Genomic DNA, 18257 nt, shown 5'->3' on the forward strand with positions numbered 1-18257 from the left:
GCCGGTGCCCGGGGCGGGGGGGCCCCGAGGGGCCCCGATGCAGCAGCGCGGGGGGGGGGGCGGGGGGGGCGGCGGCCGCTCCCCCAGCGCGGCGGCCCCGGGCGGGGAGGGGGGGGGGCGAGCGGAACCGCGCCCGGTCAGCGCGTCCCGGTGAGCGCCGCCGGGCAGCGCCGCGGGGCAGCGCCGAGCATCGGCGGGGGGGCGGGAGGAGAGAAGAATCCTCCACCCCCCAAGGGAAAAAAAAGGAAAAAAAGAAAAAAGAAGAATCCCGGGTCGCCCGAAGCGGTAGGAAAGGGAAGGAGGAAAATCGCGGCGGGGGCGGCGGGGCCGGGCGGGGGTCGCCGTCAGCCCCCCGGCAGCAGCGGGGCGGCGGGGCCCATCGGCCCGGGCTGCGGCAGAGCCTCCGCGCTCCTCCTCCTCCTCCTCCTCCTCCTCCTCCTCCTCCTCCCCCTGCCCGCGGGGCTCTTCCTCCCCCCGCCTCCTCCTCCTCCTCCGCCGCCGCCGCCGCCGCCGCCGCCGCCCGGGTTCGGGCTAAAACGAGCGCGGTGCTGGGGGGGGGTGCGGGGGGTGCGGGGGGGGGGGCAGCACCGGGGGTGAACCCTGCCGGGCAGCCGGTACCGGCAGGAGAGCGCGGACGGGCGTGCAAAGGCACGGGCACGGGTGTGCAAAGGCACAGGCACGGGTGTGCAAAGGCACGGGCATGGGTGTGCAAAGGCACAGGCGTGCAAAGGCACGGGCACGGGTGTGCAAAGGCACGGGCATGGACGTTGAAAGGCACAGGCGTGCAAAGGCACGGGTGTGCAAAGGCACGGATGTGCAAAGGCACAGGCGTGCAAAGGCACGGGCACGGGTGTGCAAAGGCACGAGCACGGGCGCGCAAAGCCCTGGGCAAGGGTCTGCAGGATCACGGGCGAGGGGCTGCATGGGGGTGCGCGGCCACGGGCGAGGGGGTGCACGACCACGGGCAGGACGGCGGGCGCGGGCGCGCGCGGGCGTGCACGGCCCCGGGACCGGCGCACGCAGCTGCGGGCGGGACGGCGTGCAAGGCTGTGCACGACCACAGGGCCAACCCGCGTGAGCGCGCGCGCCGCCGCATGCGAGACCCCGTGCCCAACGGTGCCAGCGTGCCCGACCGCGTGCGAGGCCGCGCACACGCGTGCAGCCGACACGCACGAGCGCGGCCCCGTGGCCGACACGCGTGACCGCAGGCGCGACCGCGTGCGGGACCCTCGCACGACCCCGGGCGACGCACGCGGCTGCGCGCACGAGGACGGGCGGCCGCCGGCGAGGGCGGTGGCGGGGCCGCGGTGCCCTCGCCCTCCCCGGCCCGGGGCCGGCTCCTCTCCGCGGCCCCAGCGTTGCCCGGTCCATCGGGGCGTCAACCACGCGGCCGCGCTGGTTGAGGCCGCCAGACCCTGCCTCAGTTTCCCCAAGGGGACACCCAGGGTCACCCCGAGCCCATCCCGGGGCACACGGGGGCGCGGCACGGCCGGACGCTGCCGGGGCCGGGGTCCTGTCCCCGGGGTCCCCCCGCTCGCCCTGAGCTGCAGCCGCCCCCCCAGCGCGGCGGGAAGTAGGTCGCCCGGTGCCCCCAGCCCCGCGCTTGACGTCAGGGCCCTTTGTCCGGGCGCCGCTTTTGTCCCGGCACCGCGGCCCTGCCACGCGCCCGGCTCAGCGCCGCCGGCGAGGGGCACGGGGGCGGCGGCGGGGGGAGCGGGGCCGCGGCCCCCCACGCTCTCACCCTCCCGCACCCCCAGGCTGGGGGAGGCTCGGGGTCGCGCCTCCGTCGCCCCCGGCACGGGGCCGGGGCCAGGCTGGGACGGGGACGCCGTCCCCATGCCCACCCGTGCCCTGCGCCGCCGGCGACGCGGGGGCACCCCCAGGACCCCCCGCAGACCCCCGCGGCCCCGGCTGTGCCGCGGGCCAGGCTGTGCCGGCGGTGCTGGGCTGCAGCAGCCCTTGGCGGCAGCGCTGGCTCCGGCCGAGCTGCAGATGCAGCGAGGAGCCGGAGCCAGGATGGGGGGGCCGCGGCTCCGTCCTGCTCCCCGGCCGCGGTCCCCCCTGTCCCCGGCCGTGGGGACGTCACCCCAGGCACCGAGTCGGCACCGGAGGATGCACCGAGCGTGACCGGTCTCAGCCCCTGCGGCAGGCGTCGGGCCAGGAGAGCTGCCGGCCCCCCGGCCACGGCCCCGCCGCCACGGCCCTTCCCCAGCCCCACGGCCGGGATGCGGCACCGCGGGGACCGTCCCCACCGGGGGTGACCCTGCGCGTCGCCTCCGAGCAATGGGGACCCCAAAACACCCGGCGAGGGGGGGCCGGGGGGACCCTCTGCCGTCCGCGCGGCTTCCAGCGTCGCCCAGCACGCGTGCGATGGGCTTCACACGCGTGTGCACGGCCCCGCCCGCCCGTGCACGCCCCAGGCTGTGCGTGCGAGGCCTGACGCCCGCACCGGCCCGGCACGTGTGCGCACCGCGGGCAGGCGCGTGCCGGCAGGGCGGAGCGCGGTGGGTTAACGCCGGCAGCGCTGCCAGAATCCGGGCTCAGCACTTTCCCGCTTTCCCTGGCTGGACGCCGGAGCCGGGGGCCAGCGCCAGAGCGGGTGCCAACGCCACCCGCCTGCCTGGCCGTGGGGACCCCGGCCGGGCTCCCGCCGCCCCGGTGGGTCCCGGACCCCCCTGGCCAGCCCTGGCTCCACGGGGCAGGATGCGGCCGCAGACCCTGGCCACGTGCCCCCGCGCACCCGGTGCAGATGGGCGTCCCGCGGTGCCGGCAGCCGGTGCAGGCCCTGCCGGGCACCGCGGCCCCTTGGCCCCGCGCTGGATCCGGCCCCGCTGCCAGGGCGGCCGGAGGGGGTTTCTCCAAGGCCGGGGGGACGGAGGGAGCTGAGGAGGGAACGGCCGGCACCGGGGGCACGGAGGAGGACGGATCCGGCCCCAAAGCGGTGGAGCCGGGATGCCCTGGCCGCGCCAGCCCGGTCACCCTGCTGCGGCCGCATCCTGCACCGCCTCCGGGTCCGGCATCTCCAGCTCCGCAGCCCTGGCTCATTTCCCCCCAGTAGAAACCCAGCGCTGGCGCTGTGGCCTCGGCGGCCGGATCCGGCGGCCACCCGTGTCCCCCCCAGGGCTGGGGAAGCCGGGGCTGGGGCTGCCACCGCTCTCGCCCCCATCGCCGCGGCGAGCCGGGGCCGTGCCGGGCAGCCCAGGGGCGCAGCGGGGACGCATCCTGCTCCCCCGGAGATTCGCGAAGCTCGGCGCGTTCCTGGCGCTTTCGGGGGCGGCGGCGAAGGGTCCTGGGCCAACCCCGGCGTCAGGATCCGGCCCCGGGGCCAAGCTCAGGGCAGGCGCCCGCTGTCCCGGCCCCAGGGCCAGGAGCCAACACGGCAACAAAATTCATTTGTGGGCCACGAGGGGCCTCGCCGGGACGGGACGGGGACGGGGACGCGGTGAGGTCCTGCCGGGGCCAGGGCACGGTGCAGGAGCCCCCAGCTCTGTCCGTCCGTCCGTCCGTCCGTCTGCCCTGGGCGCAGGGGCACGGCGGGCGCAGCAGCTCCCGGTGCTCGTTAGCGTTTCCCTGTGATGAGGCAGCTGCCGCCCGCTGCGGCCGGGAGCTCAGCGCCGCCGTGATCAGAGGCCACCGGGGCCGCGCCGGCGCCTGCTGGGACGCGGTGACGGTGGAGGCAGGCGGGCGTGCGGCCGGGCTGGCGGCGGGGACGGTGACACCTCCGTCCCCCCGGGGACACGGGGACCCACGGCGTGGGGACGGCTCCGTCCCGGCCTCCTCCTGCCCAAAGGCGAGGGGGGCTCGGGGGTCCCTCTCCCCCCAGCACCCCCTTCCTGGCGTCCCCGAGAGCCACCGCGCTCGCTGCCGGCGCGGGGGCATCGGTGAAGGGAATGATCGGCTTGCATTAAAGCGGGTGGCACCGGGGTGGCGGGCGTGGCGGCGCGGGAGCGAGGGGCCGGGACGCCAAACCCCCACGGGGGCGGCTGGGGGTGCCGCGGCCTGAGCCCCCGGGACGGGGGGACACGGGGGGGACACGGGGGGTCCCACCGGTCCCCGGTGCGAGGCCCCGGCAATGCCCGCGGGACGCGGTGTCAGCGGGACGTGGGGTCACCGGGACGGGCTCCGGCTGTCGCCGGCGGGGACAGGCACGGCCTCGTCAGCAGGCCCGCGTCCCCGTTCGCGCGGGTGACGCCGGGGGCTCGGCTCCCGCCCCGGTCCCATTTTACCCGTTTTTGGGGGGTTTTGGCGCTTTCCTCCCCGCCCGGCGCCCAGCGCGTCGCCGCGGTGCGGGGCCCGACGCCGTGAGCCGCCGCGGTGCCGTCGGGGGGTCCCGCGCCGCCCTCCTCCCCCCGCCCCCCCCGCGTAGGCCCGGCGCTGCCGTGGGTGACCCCCGCGGTGCCGCGAGGGCTCCGCGTGCCGGGGGGGGGAGGGGCGCACACGCGTGTGCCGGGGGTTGCACACGCGTGTGCGTGGCTGTGGGTTCGCCCGAGGACAGTGGGGGGGCAACAGCCGCCGGGGGGGGGACGGTGACGGGAGCGCCGGTTGCCACGGGCATCTGTGGGGCTGGTTGCCATGGGCCCCGTTGCCATGGCAGCCATGGGTCTGAGTTGCTATGGAGCCCCGTTGCCACGGGCATCCGTGGGTCCCAGTTGCCATGGGCCCCGTTGCCAGGGGCGGTCGGCGGTCCCGGTTGCCATGGGCGGCCGCGGGTCCCCGTTGCCATGGGCCCCGTTGCCATGGGCCCCGTTGCCACGGGCAGCCGCAGGTGACGGCGCTGCGGCGCCGGAAGCGGGCGGGAGCGCACGTGGCACCCAGTGCGCAGGCGCGGGGCTGCGGGAGGGGCGGGGCGGGACCGCCCGGCGGCAGTGACGTCAATCGCCGCCCGGTGACACAGCGGAAGAGGCGGGGCTCGAGGAGCGGAGCAGGAAGAGGTCGGTGGGGATGGGGGGGTCGGGCCCGGCGCCCCGCACTGGGAGGGACTGGGAGGGCTGGCCCCGTCCCAGTATGTACTGGTGGCTCTTAACCCCGTACTGGGAGGGCTGGCCCCGTCCCAGTACAAACCAGTGACCATTACCCCCGTACTGGGAGGGTTGTCCCTTTCCCAGTACATACTGGTGACCACTGACCCTGTACTGGGAGGGTGTCCCTGTTCCCTTATCTCCATACTGGGAGGGGTGTCCTTGTCCCAGTGTGTACTGGTGACCATTATCTCTGTACCGGGGGGGTATCCTCGTCCCAGTACAGACCAGTGGCTATTAACCCTGTACTGGGGGGGGGTATTGTTGTCCCAGTACAGACCAGTGACTATTAACCCTGTGTTGGGGGGGTATCCTCGTCCCAGTACAGACTGGTGACCATTAGCCCTGTACTGGGGGGTATCCTCATCCCAGTACAGACCGGTGACCATTAGCCCTGTACTGGGAGGGTATCCTCGTCCCAGTACAGACCAGTGACCATTAACCCTGTACTGGGAGGGTATCCTCGTCCCAGTACAGACCGGTGACCATTAGCCCTGTACTGGGAGGGTATCCTCGTCCCAGTACAGACCGGTGACCATTAACCCTGTACTGGGAGGGTATCCTCGTCCCAGTACAGACCAGTGACCATTAACCCTGTACTGGGAGGGTATCCTCGTCCCAGTACAGACCGGTGACCATTAGCCCTGTACTGGGAGGGTGTGCCAGTACAGACTGGTGGCCATTATCCCCATACTGGGAGGGTACCCCCGTCCCAGTACAGACCGGGAGCCTCCCGGCCACCCCCCGTGACGGCAGCTCCTCGTCCCCCCCAGGTCCCGCGGCACCCAGAGACCCTCCGCCATGGTGAGTGGGGCCGGAGGCCGCCGGGGCCACCGCGGCCACCCCAGGGCCACCGCGGCCACAGCAGGGCCACCGTGGCCACCGCGGCCGCGCCGGGGTCCCCGTGGGCCCGGCTCTGACAGCCCGTTCCCCCGCAGGGCGAGCGCAAAGGCACGAACAAGTACTACCCCCCCGACTTCGACCCGGCCAAGGTGAGGGGCGCGGCGGGGGGGCTGGGGGCTCGGGGGGGGCTCGGGGGCCACATGGGGCCGGGGCCGGGAATGCTGGGGGGGCTGGGGGCCACTGGGAGGCTCTGGGGGGGCTGGGGCCGCACAGGGCTGGGGCCGCTGGAGGGTCTCTGGGGGCTGCATGGGGCTGGGGCTGGCAACGCTGGGGGGGCTGGGGGGCTCTGGGGGGCTGGGGGCTGCATGGGGCTGGGGCTGGGAACGCTGGGGGGCTGGGGGGCTCTGGGGGGGCTGTGCAGGGCTGGGGCTGGGAACGCTGGGGGGCTGGGGGCCACGTGGGGCTGGGAACACTGGGGGGCTGGGGGGCTCTGGGAGGCTCTGGGGGGCTGGGAGCCACATGGGGCTGGGAACACTGGGGGGGCTGGGAACACTGGGGGGGCTGGGGGGCTCTGGGAGGCTCTGGGGGGGCTGGGGGCCACATGGGGCTGGGAACACTGGGGGGGCTGGGGGCCACATGGGGCTGGGGCTGGGAACACTGGGGGGCTGGGGGGTCTCTGGGGGGGCTGGGGACCACATGGGGCTGGGGCTGGGAACACTGGGGGGGCTGGGGACCACATGGGGCTAGGGCTGGGAACACTGGGGGGGCTGGGGGCCGCATGGGGCCGGCTGACCCCCCCCCTTCCCTCCCGGCAGCATGGCTCCCTCAACAAGTACCACCACAGCCACCCGCTGCGGGAGAGGGCCCGCAAGCTGTCCCAGGGCATCCTCGTCATCAGGTGAGGGGAGGCGGGGGCCGGGGTCCCCCCGAGCCGTCCCTTCCCCGGCCCCCGCGGCGATGGCCCCGGCCCCCGCGGTGACGACGGCCCCACGCCGTGTCCCCCCTCCCAGGTTCGAGATGCCCTACAACATCTGGTGCGACGGCTGCAAGAACCACATCGGGATGGGTGAGTCCTGCCGCCCCCGAGCCGCCCCGGCCCCCTTCCCCGCCCCGCTCCGGCGTTCCCGGGGCTGCGCCGTCCCCAGACCTGCGCCTCCCGGCCGCGGCGGGAGGGCCCGATCCGCCCGTTCCCCCTCGCAGGCGTCCGGTACAACGCGGAGAAGAAGAAGGTCGGCACCTACTACACGACGCCCATCTACAGGTGGGTGCGGCGGCTGCGTCCCCCCCGCCGGCGGGCAGCCGCGGGGCGCGGGGACCCCGGCGCCGACCCCGTCCCCCTCCCCAGGTTTCGGATGAAGTGTCACCTCTGCGTCAACTACATCGAGATGCAGACGGACCCGGCGGGCTGCGACTACGTCATCGTCAGCGGGGCCCGGCGCAAGGAGGAGCGCTGGGACATGCGGGATAACGAGCAGGTCCTGCCCACCGGTGAGTCCCGGTCCCGCCGGCGAGTCCCGGCTCCGAGAGGGGCGTCCGCCGAGCCCCCTCCCTGTCCCCTGTCCCAGAGCGGGAGGAGAAGGAGAAGCTGGAGACGGACGCCATGTTCCGGCTGGAGCACGGCGTGGCCGACCGGGCGGTGCTGCAGAGAGCCGTCCCCACGCTGGCCAGTCTGCAGGAGGCCCAGAGCGCCTGGAAGGACGACTTCGCCCTCAACAGCCGGCTCCGCAGGCGCTTCAGGGTGAGCCCGGGCTCGGGGGGGCCGCAGCCCCTCCCCGGCCCGGCGGGGGGCTGACGGACCCCCATCCCCTCCCCGCCAAGGAGGAGAAGAAGACGCTGCGGGAGGAGGAGGAGGAGGCGGCGGCGCTGCAGGCGAAGGCCGGGCTGAGCATCCCTCTGGTGCGGGAGGCGGAGGAGGACCGGCGCCTGGCCGCGCTGCTCAAGTACCACAGCCCCGACTGTGCGTGGGGGGCCGGGGGGGGCCGGGGCGGTGGGGCTCTCTGCCCCCCGCCGTGACCCCCACCCTGCCCCTGCCCCTGCCCCTGTCCCCCCCCAGCCTACGAGGAGAAGCAGCGGATGAAGCGGACGGAGATCTCCAGCCGCTCCTGGTTCCCCCCGGCCGCCGGCGGCAGAGCCGGCGAGGCGCTGCGGAAGCTGGGCCTGGGGGGGCGAGCGCTGCGGGGCCGGGGGGGCCCCCCCGCCACCCCCGCCGGCCTGGGCATCGTCCGGCGCCGCTGCGGAGAGGGGCCCGAGGGGCCGGCGGAGCCCGGGGGGCCGGAGCAGGGCGAGGCGACCCCCCGCGGCCCCCCCGCGCCCCCCGGTGAGCCGCAGGGGGGGGGCGGCGCCGGGGGGGCCCCCCACGTCCCCCCCGCTGCCGCCCCTCCGGCCCCCGCCACCGCCTCCCTCGTCGCCGACTATTCGGACTCCAGCTCCGAGGCCGAGAGCGCCTGAGCGGCGTTTCGGGGCCGGACCCCCCCTCCCGGCTGGTCCCGGGGGGCACCCGCGCCCCCTCCCCGCCCCCGCGCTCCCCCCCCTGTAATTTATACGCCCCCCCTCACCCCGCCATTAAAAGCCGGCGGCAGCCCCGCCACCGTCGCCTCCCTCCGCTCTTCCGCGCGGCCGCAGCGTGCGTGACCCCCCCGCCCCGCACGGGACCCCCCGCGGGGACGGGGCTCCGGGCCGGTGGCACCGGGGGGGGGTCCCCGCTCTGTCCCCCGAGCTGGGACGCGGGGGGGACCCCCCCTCCTGCCCCCGGGCCCCCGATCGCTCCTGGCTCTCCCCAGCCAGGCTCTGGAGGGGGACAGGAAGCACCGGCGCGGCTTCCGGCGCAGCCATGAGCCTGGAAGCCATCCGGTACCGCCGCGGCTCCCTCTCCATCCTCAACCAGCTCCTGCTGCCGGAGCAGCTCCGCTATGAGCCCGTGGACGGCGTGGAGCGCGCCTGGGAGGCCATCCGGGCCATGGAGGTGAGCGGGGCGCTCGGGGGGCGCCCCCAGCCCCGCAGGGCCCCCCCCGGGACGGGGACGGTAACCGGCTGCCGCGCCCGCAGGTGCGGGGGGCCCCGGCCATCGCCCTGGTCGGGTGCCTGAGCCTGGCGCTGGAGCTGGAGGCGGGCGCGGGGCCGGCGGGGGACGCGGCGGTGCTGGAGGCCTTCGTGGGCGAGCGGCTGCGGTTCCTGCTGACGGCGCGGCCCACCGCCGTCAACCTGTGCCGCGAGGCCCAGCGGCTGCTCGCCTTCGCGCGCCGGAGAGCCCAGAGCCCCGGCGTCACCGCGCAGGACCTGCGGGAGAGGTGCGGGGGGCACGGGGTCCGGGGGTGCTGGGGTCCCCGGGGGGGATTTGGGGCGTCAGGGAGATGCCGGGGTGCCGAGGAGGGATTTGGGGTGTCTGGGAGATGCCAGGGTCCCCTAGGGGGGATTTGGGGTGTGGGGGTCCCCCGGGGGGGATTTGGGGTGTCAGGGAGATGCCGGGGTGCATGCCGAGGAGGGATTTGGGGTGTCAGGGAGATGCTGGGGTCCCCTTAGAGGGGGATTTGGGTTGTGGGGGTCCCTCGGGGGGAATTTGGGGTCCCAGGGAGATGCTGGGGTCCCTCGGGGGGGATTTGGGGTGTCAGGGAAATGCTGGGGTCCCCTAGGGGCATTTGGGGTGCCAGGGAGATGCCGGGGTCCCCCAGAGGGGGGATTTGGGGTGCCAGGGAGATGCTGGGGTGCCGAGGAGGGATTTGGGGTGCCAGGGAGAGGTGGGGGGCGCTGGGGGGCCCTGGGGGAGGCCGAGCGCCCAGTTTCTGCCCCCAGCATCATCGAGCACATCGAGGGGCTGCTGGAGAAGGACCGGGAGGACAACCGGAGCATCGGGGCGCACGGGGCGCGGCACATCCTCCAGCGCGTCCCCGAGGGCGGCGTCACCCTCCTCACCCACTGCAACACCGGCACCCTCGCCACCGCCGGCTACGGCACCGCCCTGGGTAGGCGGCGGGGCCGGGGGGGAGCCGGGCGGCCCCGGGGGCCAGCGCCGGCCCTGACGTCCCCCCGCCGTCCCCAGGCATCGTGCGGGCGCTGCACGAGCGGGGCCGGCTGGCGCGGGTGTTCTGCACCGAGACCCGGCCCTACAACCAGGGCGGGCGGCTGACGGCCTTCGAGCTGCTGCACGAGCGCGTCCCCGCCACCCTCATCGCCGACAGCGCCGCCGCCGCCGCCATGCGGGACCGCGGCGTCCAGGGTCAGCGCGGAGGGGACGTGGGGGGAGAGGGGCAGGATGGGACGGGGATGGGATGGGGCGGGAGAGGGGTGGGATGGGGACGGGATGGGATGGGATGGGATGGGATGGGATGGGGTGGGACAGGACGGGGATGGGACGGGACGGGGCAGGAGAGGGGTGGGATGGGACAGGATGGGACGGGACGGGATGAGATGAGATGGGATGGGATGGGATGGGACAGGATGGGGATGGGACGGGATGAGATGGGATGGGATGGGATGGGACAGGATGGGGATGGGACGGGACGGGACAGGATGGGATGGCACAGGGACCTGCTGACTCTCGCTCCGTCCCCAGCCGTGGTGGTGGGAGCCGACCGGGTGGCCGCCAACGGGGACACGGCCAACAAGATCGGCACCTACCAGCTGGCGGTGGCGGCGCGGCACCACGGCGTCCCCTTCTACGTGGCGGCCCCCAGCTCCTCCTGCGACCCGGCCCTGCCCGGCGGCGCCGCCATCCCCATTGAGGAGCGGCCGGGCCGGGAGCTCACCCACCTCCAGGGCCTGTGCCTGGCCGCCCCGGGTGGGTGTCGCGGTCCCGGGCGGGTGTCATGGCCCCGGGCGGGTGTCGTGGCCCCGGGCGGGTGTTGTGGTCCCGGGTGGGTGTCATGGCCCCGGGCGGGTGTCATGGTCCTGGGCGGGTGTCGTGGCCCCGGGCGGGTGTCATGGCCCCGGGCGGGTGTCGCGGTCCCGGGTGGGTGTCATGGCCCCGGGTGGGTGTCGCGGTCCCGGGTGGGTGTCGTGGCCCCGGGCGGGTGTCGTGGTCCCGGGTGGGTGTCGTGGTCCCGGGTGGGTGTCGTGGCCCCAGGTGGGTGTCGCGGTCCCGGGTGGGTGTCGTGGCCCCGGGCGGGTGTCGCGGTCCCGGGCGGGTGTCGCGGTCCCGGGCGGGTGTCGTGGCCCCGGGCGGGCAGGGGGCTCCGTACGGGGCCGAGCAGTCCTGTGTGTGACGGGGGGTCCCGTATAGGGCACGGAGTCCCGGGTGGGATGGAGGGGTCCTATATAGGGCAGGGGGCTCCCATATGGGGTGGGGAGGTCCTACATAGGTCAGGGGGTTCCTATATGGGGTAGGGGGTCTCATATGGGATGGGGAGTCCCATATAGGGCAGAGGGTCCCATATAGGGCGGGTAGGTCCTGTATAGGACAGGGGGTCCTGTACAGAGTGGGTAGGTCCCGTATAGGACAGGGGGGTCCCGTATAGGACAGGGCGGTCCCGTATAGGACGGGGGGGTCCCGTATAGGATGGGGGGGTCCCGTATAGGACGGGGGGGTCCCGTGCCCGATGGGGGGTGTCCGTAAGGGCTGGTCTGACCCTGTCTACCTCCATCGCCAGGTATCGACGTGTGGAACCCGGCCTTCGACGTCACCCCCCATGACCTCATCACGGGGGGCATCGTCACGGAGTGGGGGGTCTTCGCCCCCGGGGAGCTGCGCCGGGCGCTGGCGGAGCGGGGGATCGAGTAAAGGCCTCGGCCGGGGACAACGCTTCCGCCTCGGTGCGTCCCGGCGTCCCTTGCGCCGCGCCTCGCTGCGTGCCGTGCGCCGCCTCCCTCTCTCCCGGCGTGCCCCGCGGCGTGCCCCGCTGTATCCCGGCGTGCACCGGAACCCGGAAGCGCGGCGGCGGCGGGATGGCCCAGGGCAGGCCCAAGGCGGCGGCCAAGCGGCCCGGCCGGGCGGCGGCGGCGGCGGCGACCCCGGCCCGAGGGGCGCGGGGACCGCGGAAGGGAGGTGAGGGGCGGCGGGGACCGGGAGGGAACCGGGGGGGAACGCGGGGGGCTCCGCCGGTGCCCCTCGCCCACCCGCTGCCCCCCCAGGCCGCACGATCGCTCCCAAGAAGCTTCGCGTCATCCAGCAGCAGAAGCTGAAGAAGGTGGGGGGGGCGGGGGGTCCCGGGGACGGGGGGTGCCCGGCCGGGGGGGTCCGGGGGTCCTGGGGGGGGTCCCGGGGGGTTCGGGTCCGGGGGTGCCCGACCAGGGGATCCGGAGGGATCCCGGGGGTCCCGGGGATGGGGGGGGGTGCCGGTGCCCGGGCGGGGGGTCCCGGGGGCTTGGGGTCCGGGGACGGGGGTGCCCGGCCGGGGGGTCCCGGGGATGGGGGGGGGGGGGCCCGGGGGGGGGGCCCGGGGGGGTCTGGGGGGTCCCGGGGACGGGGGGTGCCCGGCCGGGGGGTCCGGGGGGTCCCGGGGATGGGGGGGGGGTGCCCGGGCGGAGGGGTCCCGGGGGGATCCCGGGGGTTCGGGTCCGGGGGTGCCGGGCGAGGGGATCCGGGGGGTCCCGCGGATGCGGGGGGTGCCCGGGCGGGGCGGTTCGGGGGTCCCGCGGATGCGGGGGGTGCCTGGCCGGGGGAGCGGGGGGGCCCCGGGGGGGCCCCGGGGCCGGGGGGTGCCCGGGCGGGCCCCCTGACCCCCCCCCCCCCCTCCCGCCGCCCCCCCGCCGCCCGCAGCGCCTGGAGGTCGGCATCCGGATGAAGATCGAGCGGGAGGCGCTGCAGCGGGCGGCCGCCGGGCTCCCCAAGAAGCTGGCGGTGGTCGCCGCGCCCCCCGCCGCCAAGGGCAAAGCCAGGAAGGGCCGGGGCTGAGCCCCCCCGGACCCCCGGGGCCGCGACCCCCCCGGCCGCGCTGTGCTTTGTCTCAATAAACGGGGTTTGGGGGAGCCCCCCCCCCCCAGCGCTGCTGGTGCCCCCCGCGCTCACGGGGGGAGGGCGGCGTGCGGGGGGGCTTCACGGCGGCCGCCGCGTCCGGTTAACGGCGGGGAGGGGCGGCGGGGCGGCCCCGGGGCCGGGGGTGCCGGGGGGGGGGGGGGGGGGGGTGTCCCCGGTGTCGGCGCGGGGCTCCGGTCCCGCCCCTTCCCCCCGCCCCGTTACGCTCCCGGCGCAGGCGGAACTTTGTGAATGGAGTCGCCGAGGCCACGCCCCCTCTCTCGGGCGCCGCCTTCTCCCCTCGCGCTGATTGGTAGGCTGCGCTGTGACTGGCAGCTCGCCCCGCCCCAGAGCTGATTGGCAGTGGGAGGAGCGGCGGGGGCGGGGGCTGCGCTGTGGTTGGCTGACGCTCGCGTAGAGCCTTAAGGCGGGGGGGGGGGGGACGACGACGACACGTGGGCAAACGCCCACCCCCACCCCCGTTGGGCGGGGCCTGTTCGGGCGTGGCCGGCGGCTGGGCCCCGCCCCCCTCCCGCGGGCGCCCCTCCCCCACCGCTGACATCAGGGAAATTCCCTGAAATCGGGTGCGCTTCCCACAGCGCCGCCGGGTTATTTTGGGAAACAAACAGGGGATGTACAAAAAAAGGGGGGGGGGGGCCTCACCGGGGCCTCGCGGGCGCCCGGACCCCCCGCTGCCCCCATGGAGGCCCCGCGTGGGGCCCGGACCCCCGGCTGCCCCCATCGAACCCCGTGTGGGGCCCGGACCCCCGGCTGCCCCCATCGAACCCCGTGTGGGGCCCGGACCCCCAGCTGCCCCCATCGAACCCCGTGTGGGGCCCGGACCCCCGGCTGCCCCCATCGAACCCCCCATGGGGCCCGGACCCCCGGCTGCCCCCATCGAACCCCGTGTGGGGCCCGGACCCCCGGCTGCCCCCATCGAACCCCCCATGGGGCCCGGACCCCCGGCTGCCCCCATCAAACCCTGCGTGGGGCCCGGACCCCTGGCTGCCCGTCGAGGCCCCGCGTGGGGCCCGGACCCCCGGCTGCCCCCCATCGAACCCCCCATGGGGCCCGGACCCCCGGCTCCCTCCATGAAGCCCCGCGGGCGGCCCGGACCCCCGGCTGCCCCCCATCAAACCCCGCGTGGGGCCCGGACCCCCGGCTGCCCCCCATCGAACCCCGCGTGGGGCCCGGACCCCCGGCTGCCCGTCGAGGCCCCGCGCCCCGCCGTGAGTCACCCCGTAATCCCCTCGTTCCCGGTGACGCCCCGACTCGCCGCCGTGCCGGCGGTTGGCCCGCGGCCCCCCTGCGGCGTGGGCGCTGCCGGGGCTCGCCCGGGCCTGGGCGGCGGCCGGGGGGGGGGGGGGCTGCGCGTGGTCCCGGCCCGCCCCGGGGCCCCCCACCCCGCCCTGGGCCCCGCCGCCCTCCCTCCCGGTTTTGGGGACCCCCCCCGGGGTTTCGGGGTGTCCGCGGCGTGGAAGAACCTGCGGGTCCCGGTGAGCTCGGCCGTGCACGCGGGACCCGGGCAGGGCTCCACCACGGGGGGGCGTGGGGTGGGGGGGGGTCCCGGGGGGGTCCCGAGGGGTTCGGGGGCCCCCAGGCCGCCGGCGCGGGGGGCCAGACTCCTGTTCCTGCTGAACTGAGCCAGTTTAACCAAAGCAACTGCAAATCAGCTCAGTAGGCACGGGAGGCAGCGCCCGGGGGGCGGCGGCGTGGGGCCAGGCCTCGGGGGGGCCCAGGCATCCTGGGGGGCCCAGGCGTCGGGGGGGGCCCAGGCGTCGGGGGGGACCCAAGTGTCCCAGGGGGTCCCAGGCGTTGGGGGGACCCAGGCATCAGGGGAGTCCCCGCTGTCCAGGGGTGTCCTGGGAGGGGGGTCCCAGGTTTCAGGGGGACCCAGGCGTCGGGGGGTCCCTGGCGTTGGGGGGTCGCAGGTTTCAGGGGGGACCCAGGCGTTGGGGGGGTCCCAGGCATCGGGTGGTCCCTGGCGTCGGGGGGTCCCTGGCGTCGGGGGGTCCCAGGCGTTGGGGGGACCCAGGCGTTGGGGGGTCCCAGGTTTCAGGGGGGACCCAGGCGTTGGGGGGGTCCCTGGCGTCGGGGGGACCCAGGCGTTGGGGGGTCCCTGGCGTCGGGGGGTCCCAGGCGTGCGGCCGGCCGGGAGGGCGCCGGGAAGCGGAACTTAGCCACTGTGAACACGACGCGGCTGCCAACTCTGTTCACAGGTGGGCTAAGCCCTGCGCCCCGGCCCCGCGGCCCCCGAGCCCCCCGGCCCCCCGCCCGCCCGCCCGCCCGCCCGCCCGCGGCCCCGGCCCGGCTGCGGGGGCTGGCGCCCGTTGGAAATCCCTGGCAATGTGATTTTGGGCGAGACGGTAAAAAATCGCATCGCCAGGAACCCCGGCGGGCGGCAGCGGGGGGGCCGGGGGGCGCGGAGCCCCCGGCGGGGCCGGGGCCGGAGCCGTGTCCCACCTGGGGAGAGGAGGGCGCGGCGGCGGTGGGTCCCTGCGCCGGGTCGGGCCGGGTCAGCGCTCCCCTCCCGTGGTAAAAATAACCGCGGCGGGATCCGGCGGTGAAGGGGAGCGCGGCCAGGACAGCCGGGTGCCGCCGAGCCGGGGGGGCACCGCCCCGGAGGAGCCGGCGCGGGCGCGAGCGCACGAAGGCTGAGTCACGGCACGGAATGGGACGGGCACGTGCCGGTGCCGGATGGTGCCACGGGGGGGGACACGTGAGAGCCCCCGGGACCCTCGTGCAAGCCGGGACCCTCGTGCCAGGCAGGGCGGCACCGGGGCCGGATGCTGGCCGCACTCCGGCCGGCAGGCCCCGGCACACGGCAGCGGCTCCTGGCTGCGGTGACGTCCCCGCGGTGCTGGCACTGGGGACGGGCCCGGCTCGGCGTGGGGGAGCGGGCACTGGCAGCGTAGCCCCAACCATGTGCTGCACCCGGAGGCGGCAGCGCCGTGGCTCCCCCGGCAAACACCAAAACGCACCATGGCTGAGCCTGGGTGTGAAAATGTGTCCCCAGCTGCCACCACGTGCCAGCCGCGTCCCCGCAGCGCGGGCAGGACGGGTGCTCGGTGCGTGCCGGATCCCTCCCAGCTCGCCCCCCGCCACGGTGGGACCCTGTGGCACCGGCTGAGCCCCGGCGAAGCCCCCGGTGCGGGGGGGACGCGCCGCAGCCGGCGCTGCCCCATCGCCGAGCGGGATGGACCCCGCTGCCCCCACGGCCCCCGGCGCCATTGGCTGCAGCGGCTGCCAGCCCCGGCGGTGTCACCGCATCCCCCTCAGCCGTCAGCTGGTACCGGGACCCACGGGTCCCCCGGTCCCCCTGGACGTGGCCATGGGGCAGATGTGGGGCGGCCGTGGGGTGGCTGTGGGGCGGCCGTGGGGCACGGTGTCCCCAGCTGGGCAGGGGACGCGGGTGTCGGGGCTGCGGCGACGCCGGCGGTGGCGGCTGGGGAGTTCCTGGAAGAAGCGTGTAATGGGGCCGGGGCTCCTCGGCCGCCATGTGGGAGCCGGCGAGGCCCCGCCCGGCTGTGACATCACCGTCGCCACGGCAACGGGCGCACTTCAAAGGGAATCGGGTGGAAAGGGCCCAAAAAAATCGGGATAAACAGCGACGGACGGCGGCGGCATAAACAAAATGTCTGGTGCCGCCGGGGGGGCCGGGCCAGCGGGCGCGTGCCCGGGCGGGGGCGGGGGGCCGCCCGGACGCCTGCGTTCCCGCCTGGCGGCCGCGGCACTACCAGCTCCTCGGTGCCAACGGGGTGGCCGTGGGCAGCGCCACAGCGAGAGCAGGCCCCGACTCGGCCGAAGCGGAGCCAAACCACCGGGCATGGCGGCGGCATCGTGGGCACAGCCCCGTGCCGGACGGCAGAGGATCCGCGGTGCCGCCGGCTCACGGTTACGTCGGCCACTCAGAGTTTTGCCACCTCCCAAGCATGGCACGAGGGTGGCGGGATCAGCTCTGCGCGGTGGGGTGACCCCAGTTTTGGGGGTCTCCGGTGCCCGCAGCCTCTTCCCAGGCGGGTGCCGCCGGCCGGGCTGGGCTCTCTGCCTGCGCGGCGCCAGGGCGTTGCCGTCCCGGCAGCCCCGACCGGCTCACGTGGGCCCCGGCGGGCACCGAGCGGGGGCGGCCGCCCAGACGCCTGGGATCCCCACCAGTAGGGCCTGGGGGGGCAGCGGCGCCCCTCGCCAAAATCCCCACCTTTCTGCCTGAAAACGGAGAGTGGGAAAAGCCGGCGTCGCCACGCGGCACCTCCCTGACGCCTGCGGCCGGCGCGGCGGGACGCAGCCGCCATGAGGCAGAGCCGCTCCCGTCCCCCCCCCCCGTGCCCCGGCTCCGCCCTGGGGCCTGGATGCCGGGGTCCGCGGGTGCTGGGGGGCCGAGGGCCGGGCTGGCGTTGGGGGTAAGCGAGGCCTGGGGGTGCCGGCGCGGTTCCCGGCGTCAGCCGGGCCAAGGCGGGGGCGGGGGCCGAGGAGGAGCGAGGAAGGGGCCGCCCCGTCCGCGCCCGTCGGCACACGCAGCGCCGGGGGGAAAGGATGAATCACGCTCCTCGGCGGCGCCCGCCCCGGCGCACCCTCCTGTGGCCCCCGCCCGCCCACCGCACCGTGCCCGGGGGGGTCCCGGCCCCCCGAAACCCCCGCCAGCCCTGGCCCCCCGCGCCGGCCCCCGAGCGGGCGGCGGCGTTGGCAGCCTCGATGCCCGCGGCCGTGCCGCCACCACGCCCTGACGCGCCGCCGCGACCCCCCAGCCCCGTGGGGCCCCGCTCTCGGCCCCGGTGGGAACCGGGCGGTCGCAGCCCCTGCCCGCCATCCCCGCGGCACGGCCTGGCATGGGCCTGGCGCGGTTTGGCACGGCTCAGCACGCGGCGAGCGAGGCCGGCCAGGCCCCGACCCTTCTCCCGCCACCCCGGACGGACGGCAACTTTCTCCGGGGTCTCCCGCTGTGCCAGGGCCAGCCGAGCGCCGGCCGGCGGCCGTACTCACCGGGAGCGCCGGCGGCCGCGGCCCCGCTGGGGTTCCCCGGGGCGGCGGCGGGCGGGTGGCCGGGGAGCGCGAAGGCTCCCAAAGTCACTGACTTTTACTCCAAGAAGGGAAATCCTTTTTAAAACCTTCGCTCCGCCCCAGGAGCGCGGCGAGGCCGCGGCGAGAGGAGGGGCCTGGGCTGCCGAGCCCGGCTCCCGCACCCTTTCGAGGCCGCCAGGTCCCAGCCGCCTTGGGCGCGCGGTGCCGCACCATCTGCGGGGACGGTGATGGTGACGGAACGGCCACTGGGGTGGCGCGGCCCCGCAGCGAGGGCGACGCCTGCCCCATGGCGCTCGCCCCGCGGCGAGGGGGCTGGATGCCCCATGGCAAGGGGGACTCGTGCCCCATGGCGTAGGGGCTCCGTGTCCTGTGGCACGGGGGCTTGGCGCCCCATGGCCAGGGGACTCGTTGCCTCGTGGCCAGGGGCCCGTGTGCCCCATGGCACGGGATCCGGGCACCCCACGGCAGGGAGACCGCGTGCCCCATGGCGA

General features: G+C 76.2%; 3 protein-coding genes across 4 annotated transcripts; all 3 read left to right on the forward strand.

The window, feature by feature from the left end:
- Nucleotides 1–130: 130 nt before the first annotated feature.
- On the forward strand, nucleotides 131–8311 carry YJU2B (YJU2 splicing factor homolog B). 2 transcript variants are annotated; one of them, XM_087778063.1, is made up of 10 exons: nucleotides 131–285; nucleotides 5792–5822; nucleotides 5957–6010; nucleotides 6677–6759; nucleotides 6872–6927; nucleotides 7062–7122; nucleotides 7207–7349; nucleotides 7427–7599; nucleotides 7680–7818; nucleotides 7915–8311. In XM_087778063.1, the coding sequence occupies exons 2-10, from the start codon at nucleotides 5820–5822 to the stop codon at nucleotides 8307–8309; spliced, it is 1107 nt and encodes a 368-aa protein (XP_087634189.1). In that variant the 5' UTR covers nucleotides 131–285; nucleotides 5792–5819; the 3' UTR covers nucleotides 8310–8311. The 2 variants fall into 2 exon arrangements, with proteins under 2 accessions (XP_087634189.1, XP_087634187.1); XM_087778061.1 differs by lacking the exon at nucleotides 131–285 and adding an exon at nucleotides 4639–4931.
- A 380-nt stretch (nucleotides 8312–8691) lies between these two features.
- Nucleotides 8692–11596, forward strand: MRI1 (methylthioribose-1-phosphate isomerase 1). Its single transcript, XM_087778064.1, has 6 exons — nucleotides 8692–8823; nucleotides 8907–9148; nucleotides 9651–9820; nucleotides 9898–10074; nucleotides 10411–10635; nucleotides 11444–11596. The coding sequence occupies exons 1-6, from the start codon at nucleotides 8692–8694 to the stop codon at nucleotides 11572–11574; spliced, it is 1077 nt and encodes a 358-aa protein (XP_087634190.1). The 3' UTR covers nucleotides 11575–11596.
- Nucleotides 11597–11678: 82 nt separating this feature from the next.
- On the forward strand, nucleotides 11679–12781 carry CUNH19orf53 (chromosome unknown C19orf53 homolog). The gene is made up of 3 exons (XM_087778065.1): nucleotides 11679–11838; nucleotides 11925–11980; nucleotides 12553–12781. The coding sequence occupies exons 1-3, from the start codon at nucleotides 11739–11741 to the stop codon at nucleotides 12685–12687; spliced, it is 291 nt and encodes a 96-aa protein (XP_087634191.1). The 5' UTR covers nucleotides 11679–11738; the 3' UTR covers nucleotides 12688–12781.
- The last annotated feature ends 5476 nt before the right edge of the window (nucleotides 12782–18257 follow it).

Source organism: Nipponia nippon, unplaced genomic scaffold (assembly GCF_047370975.1).
Source record: "Nipponia nippon isolate SJK-2023a ecotype South Korea unplaced genomic scaffold, ASM4737097v1 scaffold_42, whole genome shotgun sequence".
In the NCBI taxonomy this organism is placed as follows: domain Eukaryota; kingdom Metazoa; phylum Chordata; class Aves; order Pelecaniformes; family Threskiornithidae; genus Nipponia; species Nipponia nippon.

Coding starts and splice junctions, on each gene's coding strand:
- YJU2B (XM_087778063.1), top strand. Junction 7,123..7,206: donor TACACGACGCCCATCTACAG/GTGGGTGCGGCG, acceptor CCCCCTCCCCAG/GTTTCGGATGAAGTGTCACC. Junction 7,350..7,426: donor CGAGCAGGTCCTGCCCACCG/GTGAGTCCCGGT, acceptor CCCCTGTCCCAG/AGCGGGAGGAGAAGGAGAAG.
- MRI1 (XM_087778064.1), top strand. CDS start 8,692: ATGAGCCTGGAAGCCATCCGGTACCGCCGCGGCTCCCTCTCCATCCTC. Junction 8,824..8,906: donor AGGCCATCCGGGCCATGGAG/GTGAGCGGGGCG, acceptor CCGCGCCCGCAG/GTGCGGGGGGCCCCGGCCAT. Junction 10,075..10,410: donor GCGGGACCGCGGCGTCCAGG/GTCAGCGCGGAG, acceptor CTCCGTCCCCAG/CCGTGGTGGTGGGAGCCGAC.
- CUNH19orf53 (XM_087778065.1), top strand. CDS start 11,739: ATGGCCCAGGGCAGGCCCAAGGCGGCGGCCAAGCGGCCCGGCCGGGCG. Junction 11,839..11,924: donor GCGGGGACCGCGGAAGGGAG/GTGAGGGGCGGC, acceptor CTGCCCCCCCAG/GCCGCACGATCGCTCCCAAG. Junction 11,981..12,552: donor AGCAGCAGAAGCTGAAGAAG/GTGGGGGGGGCG, acceptor CGCCGCCCGCAG/CGCCTGGAGGTCGGCATCCG.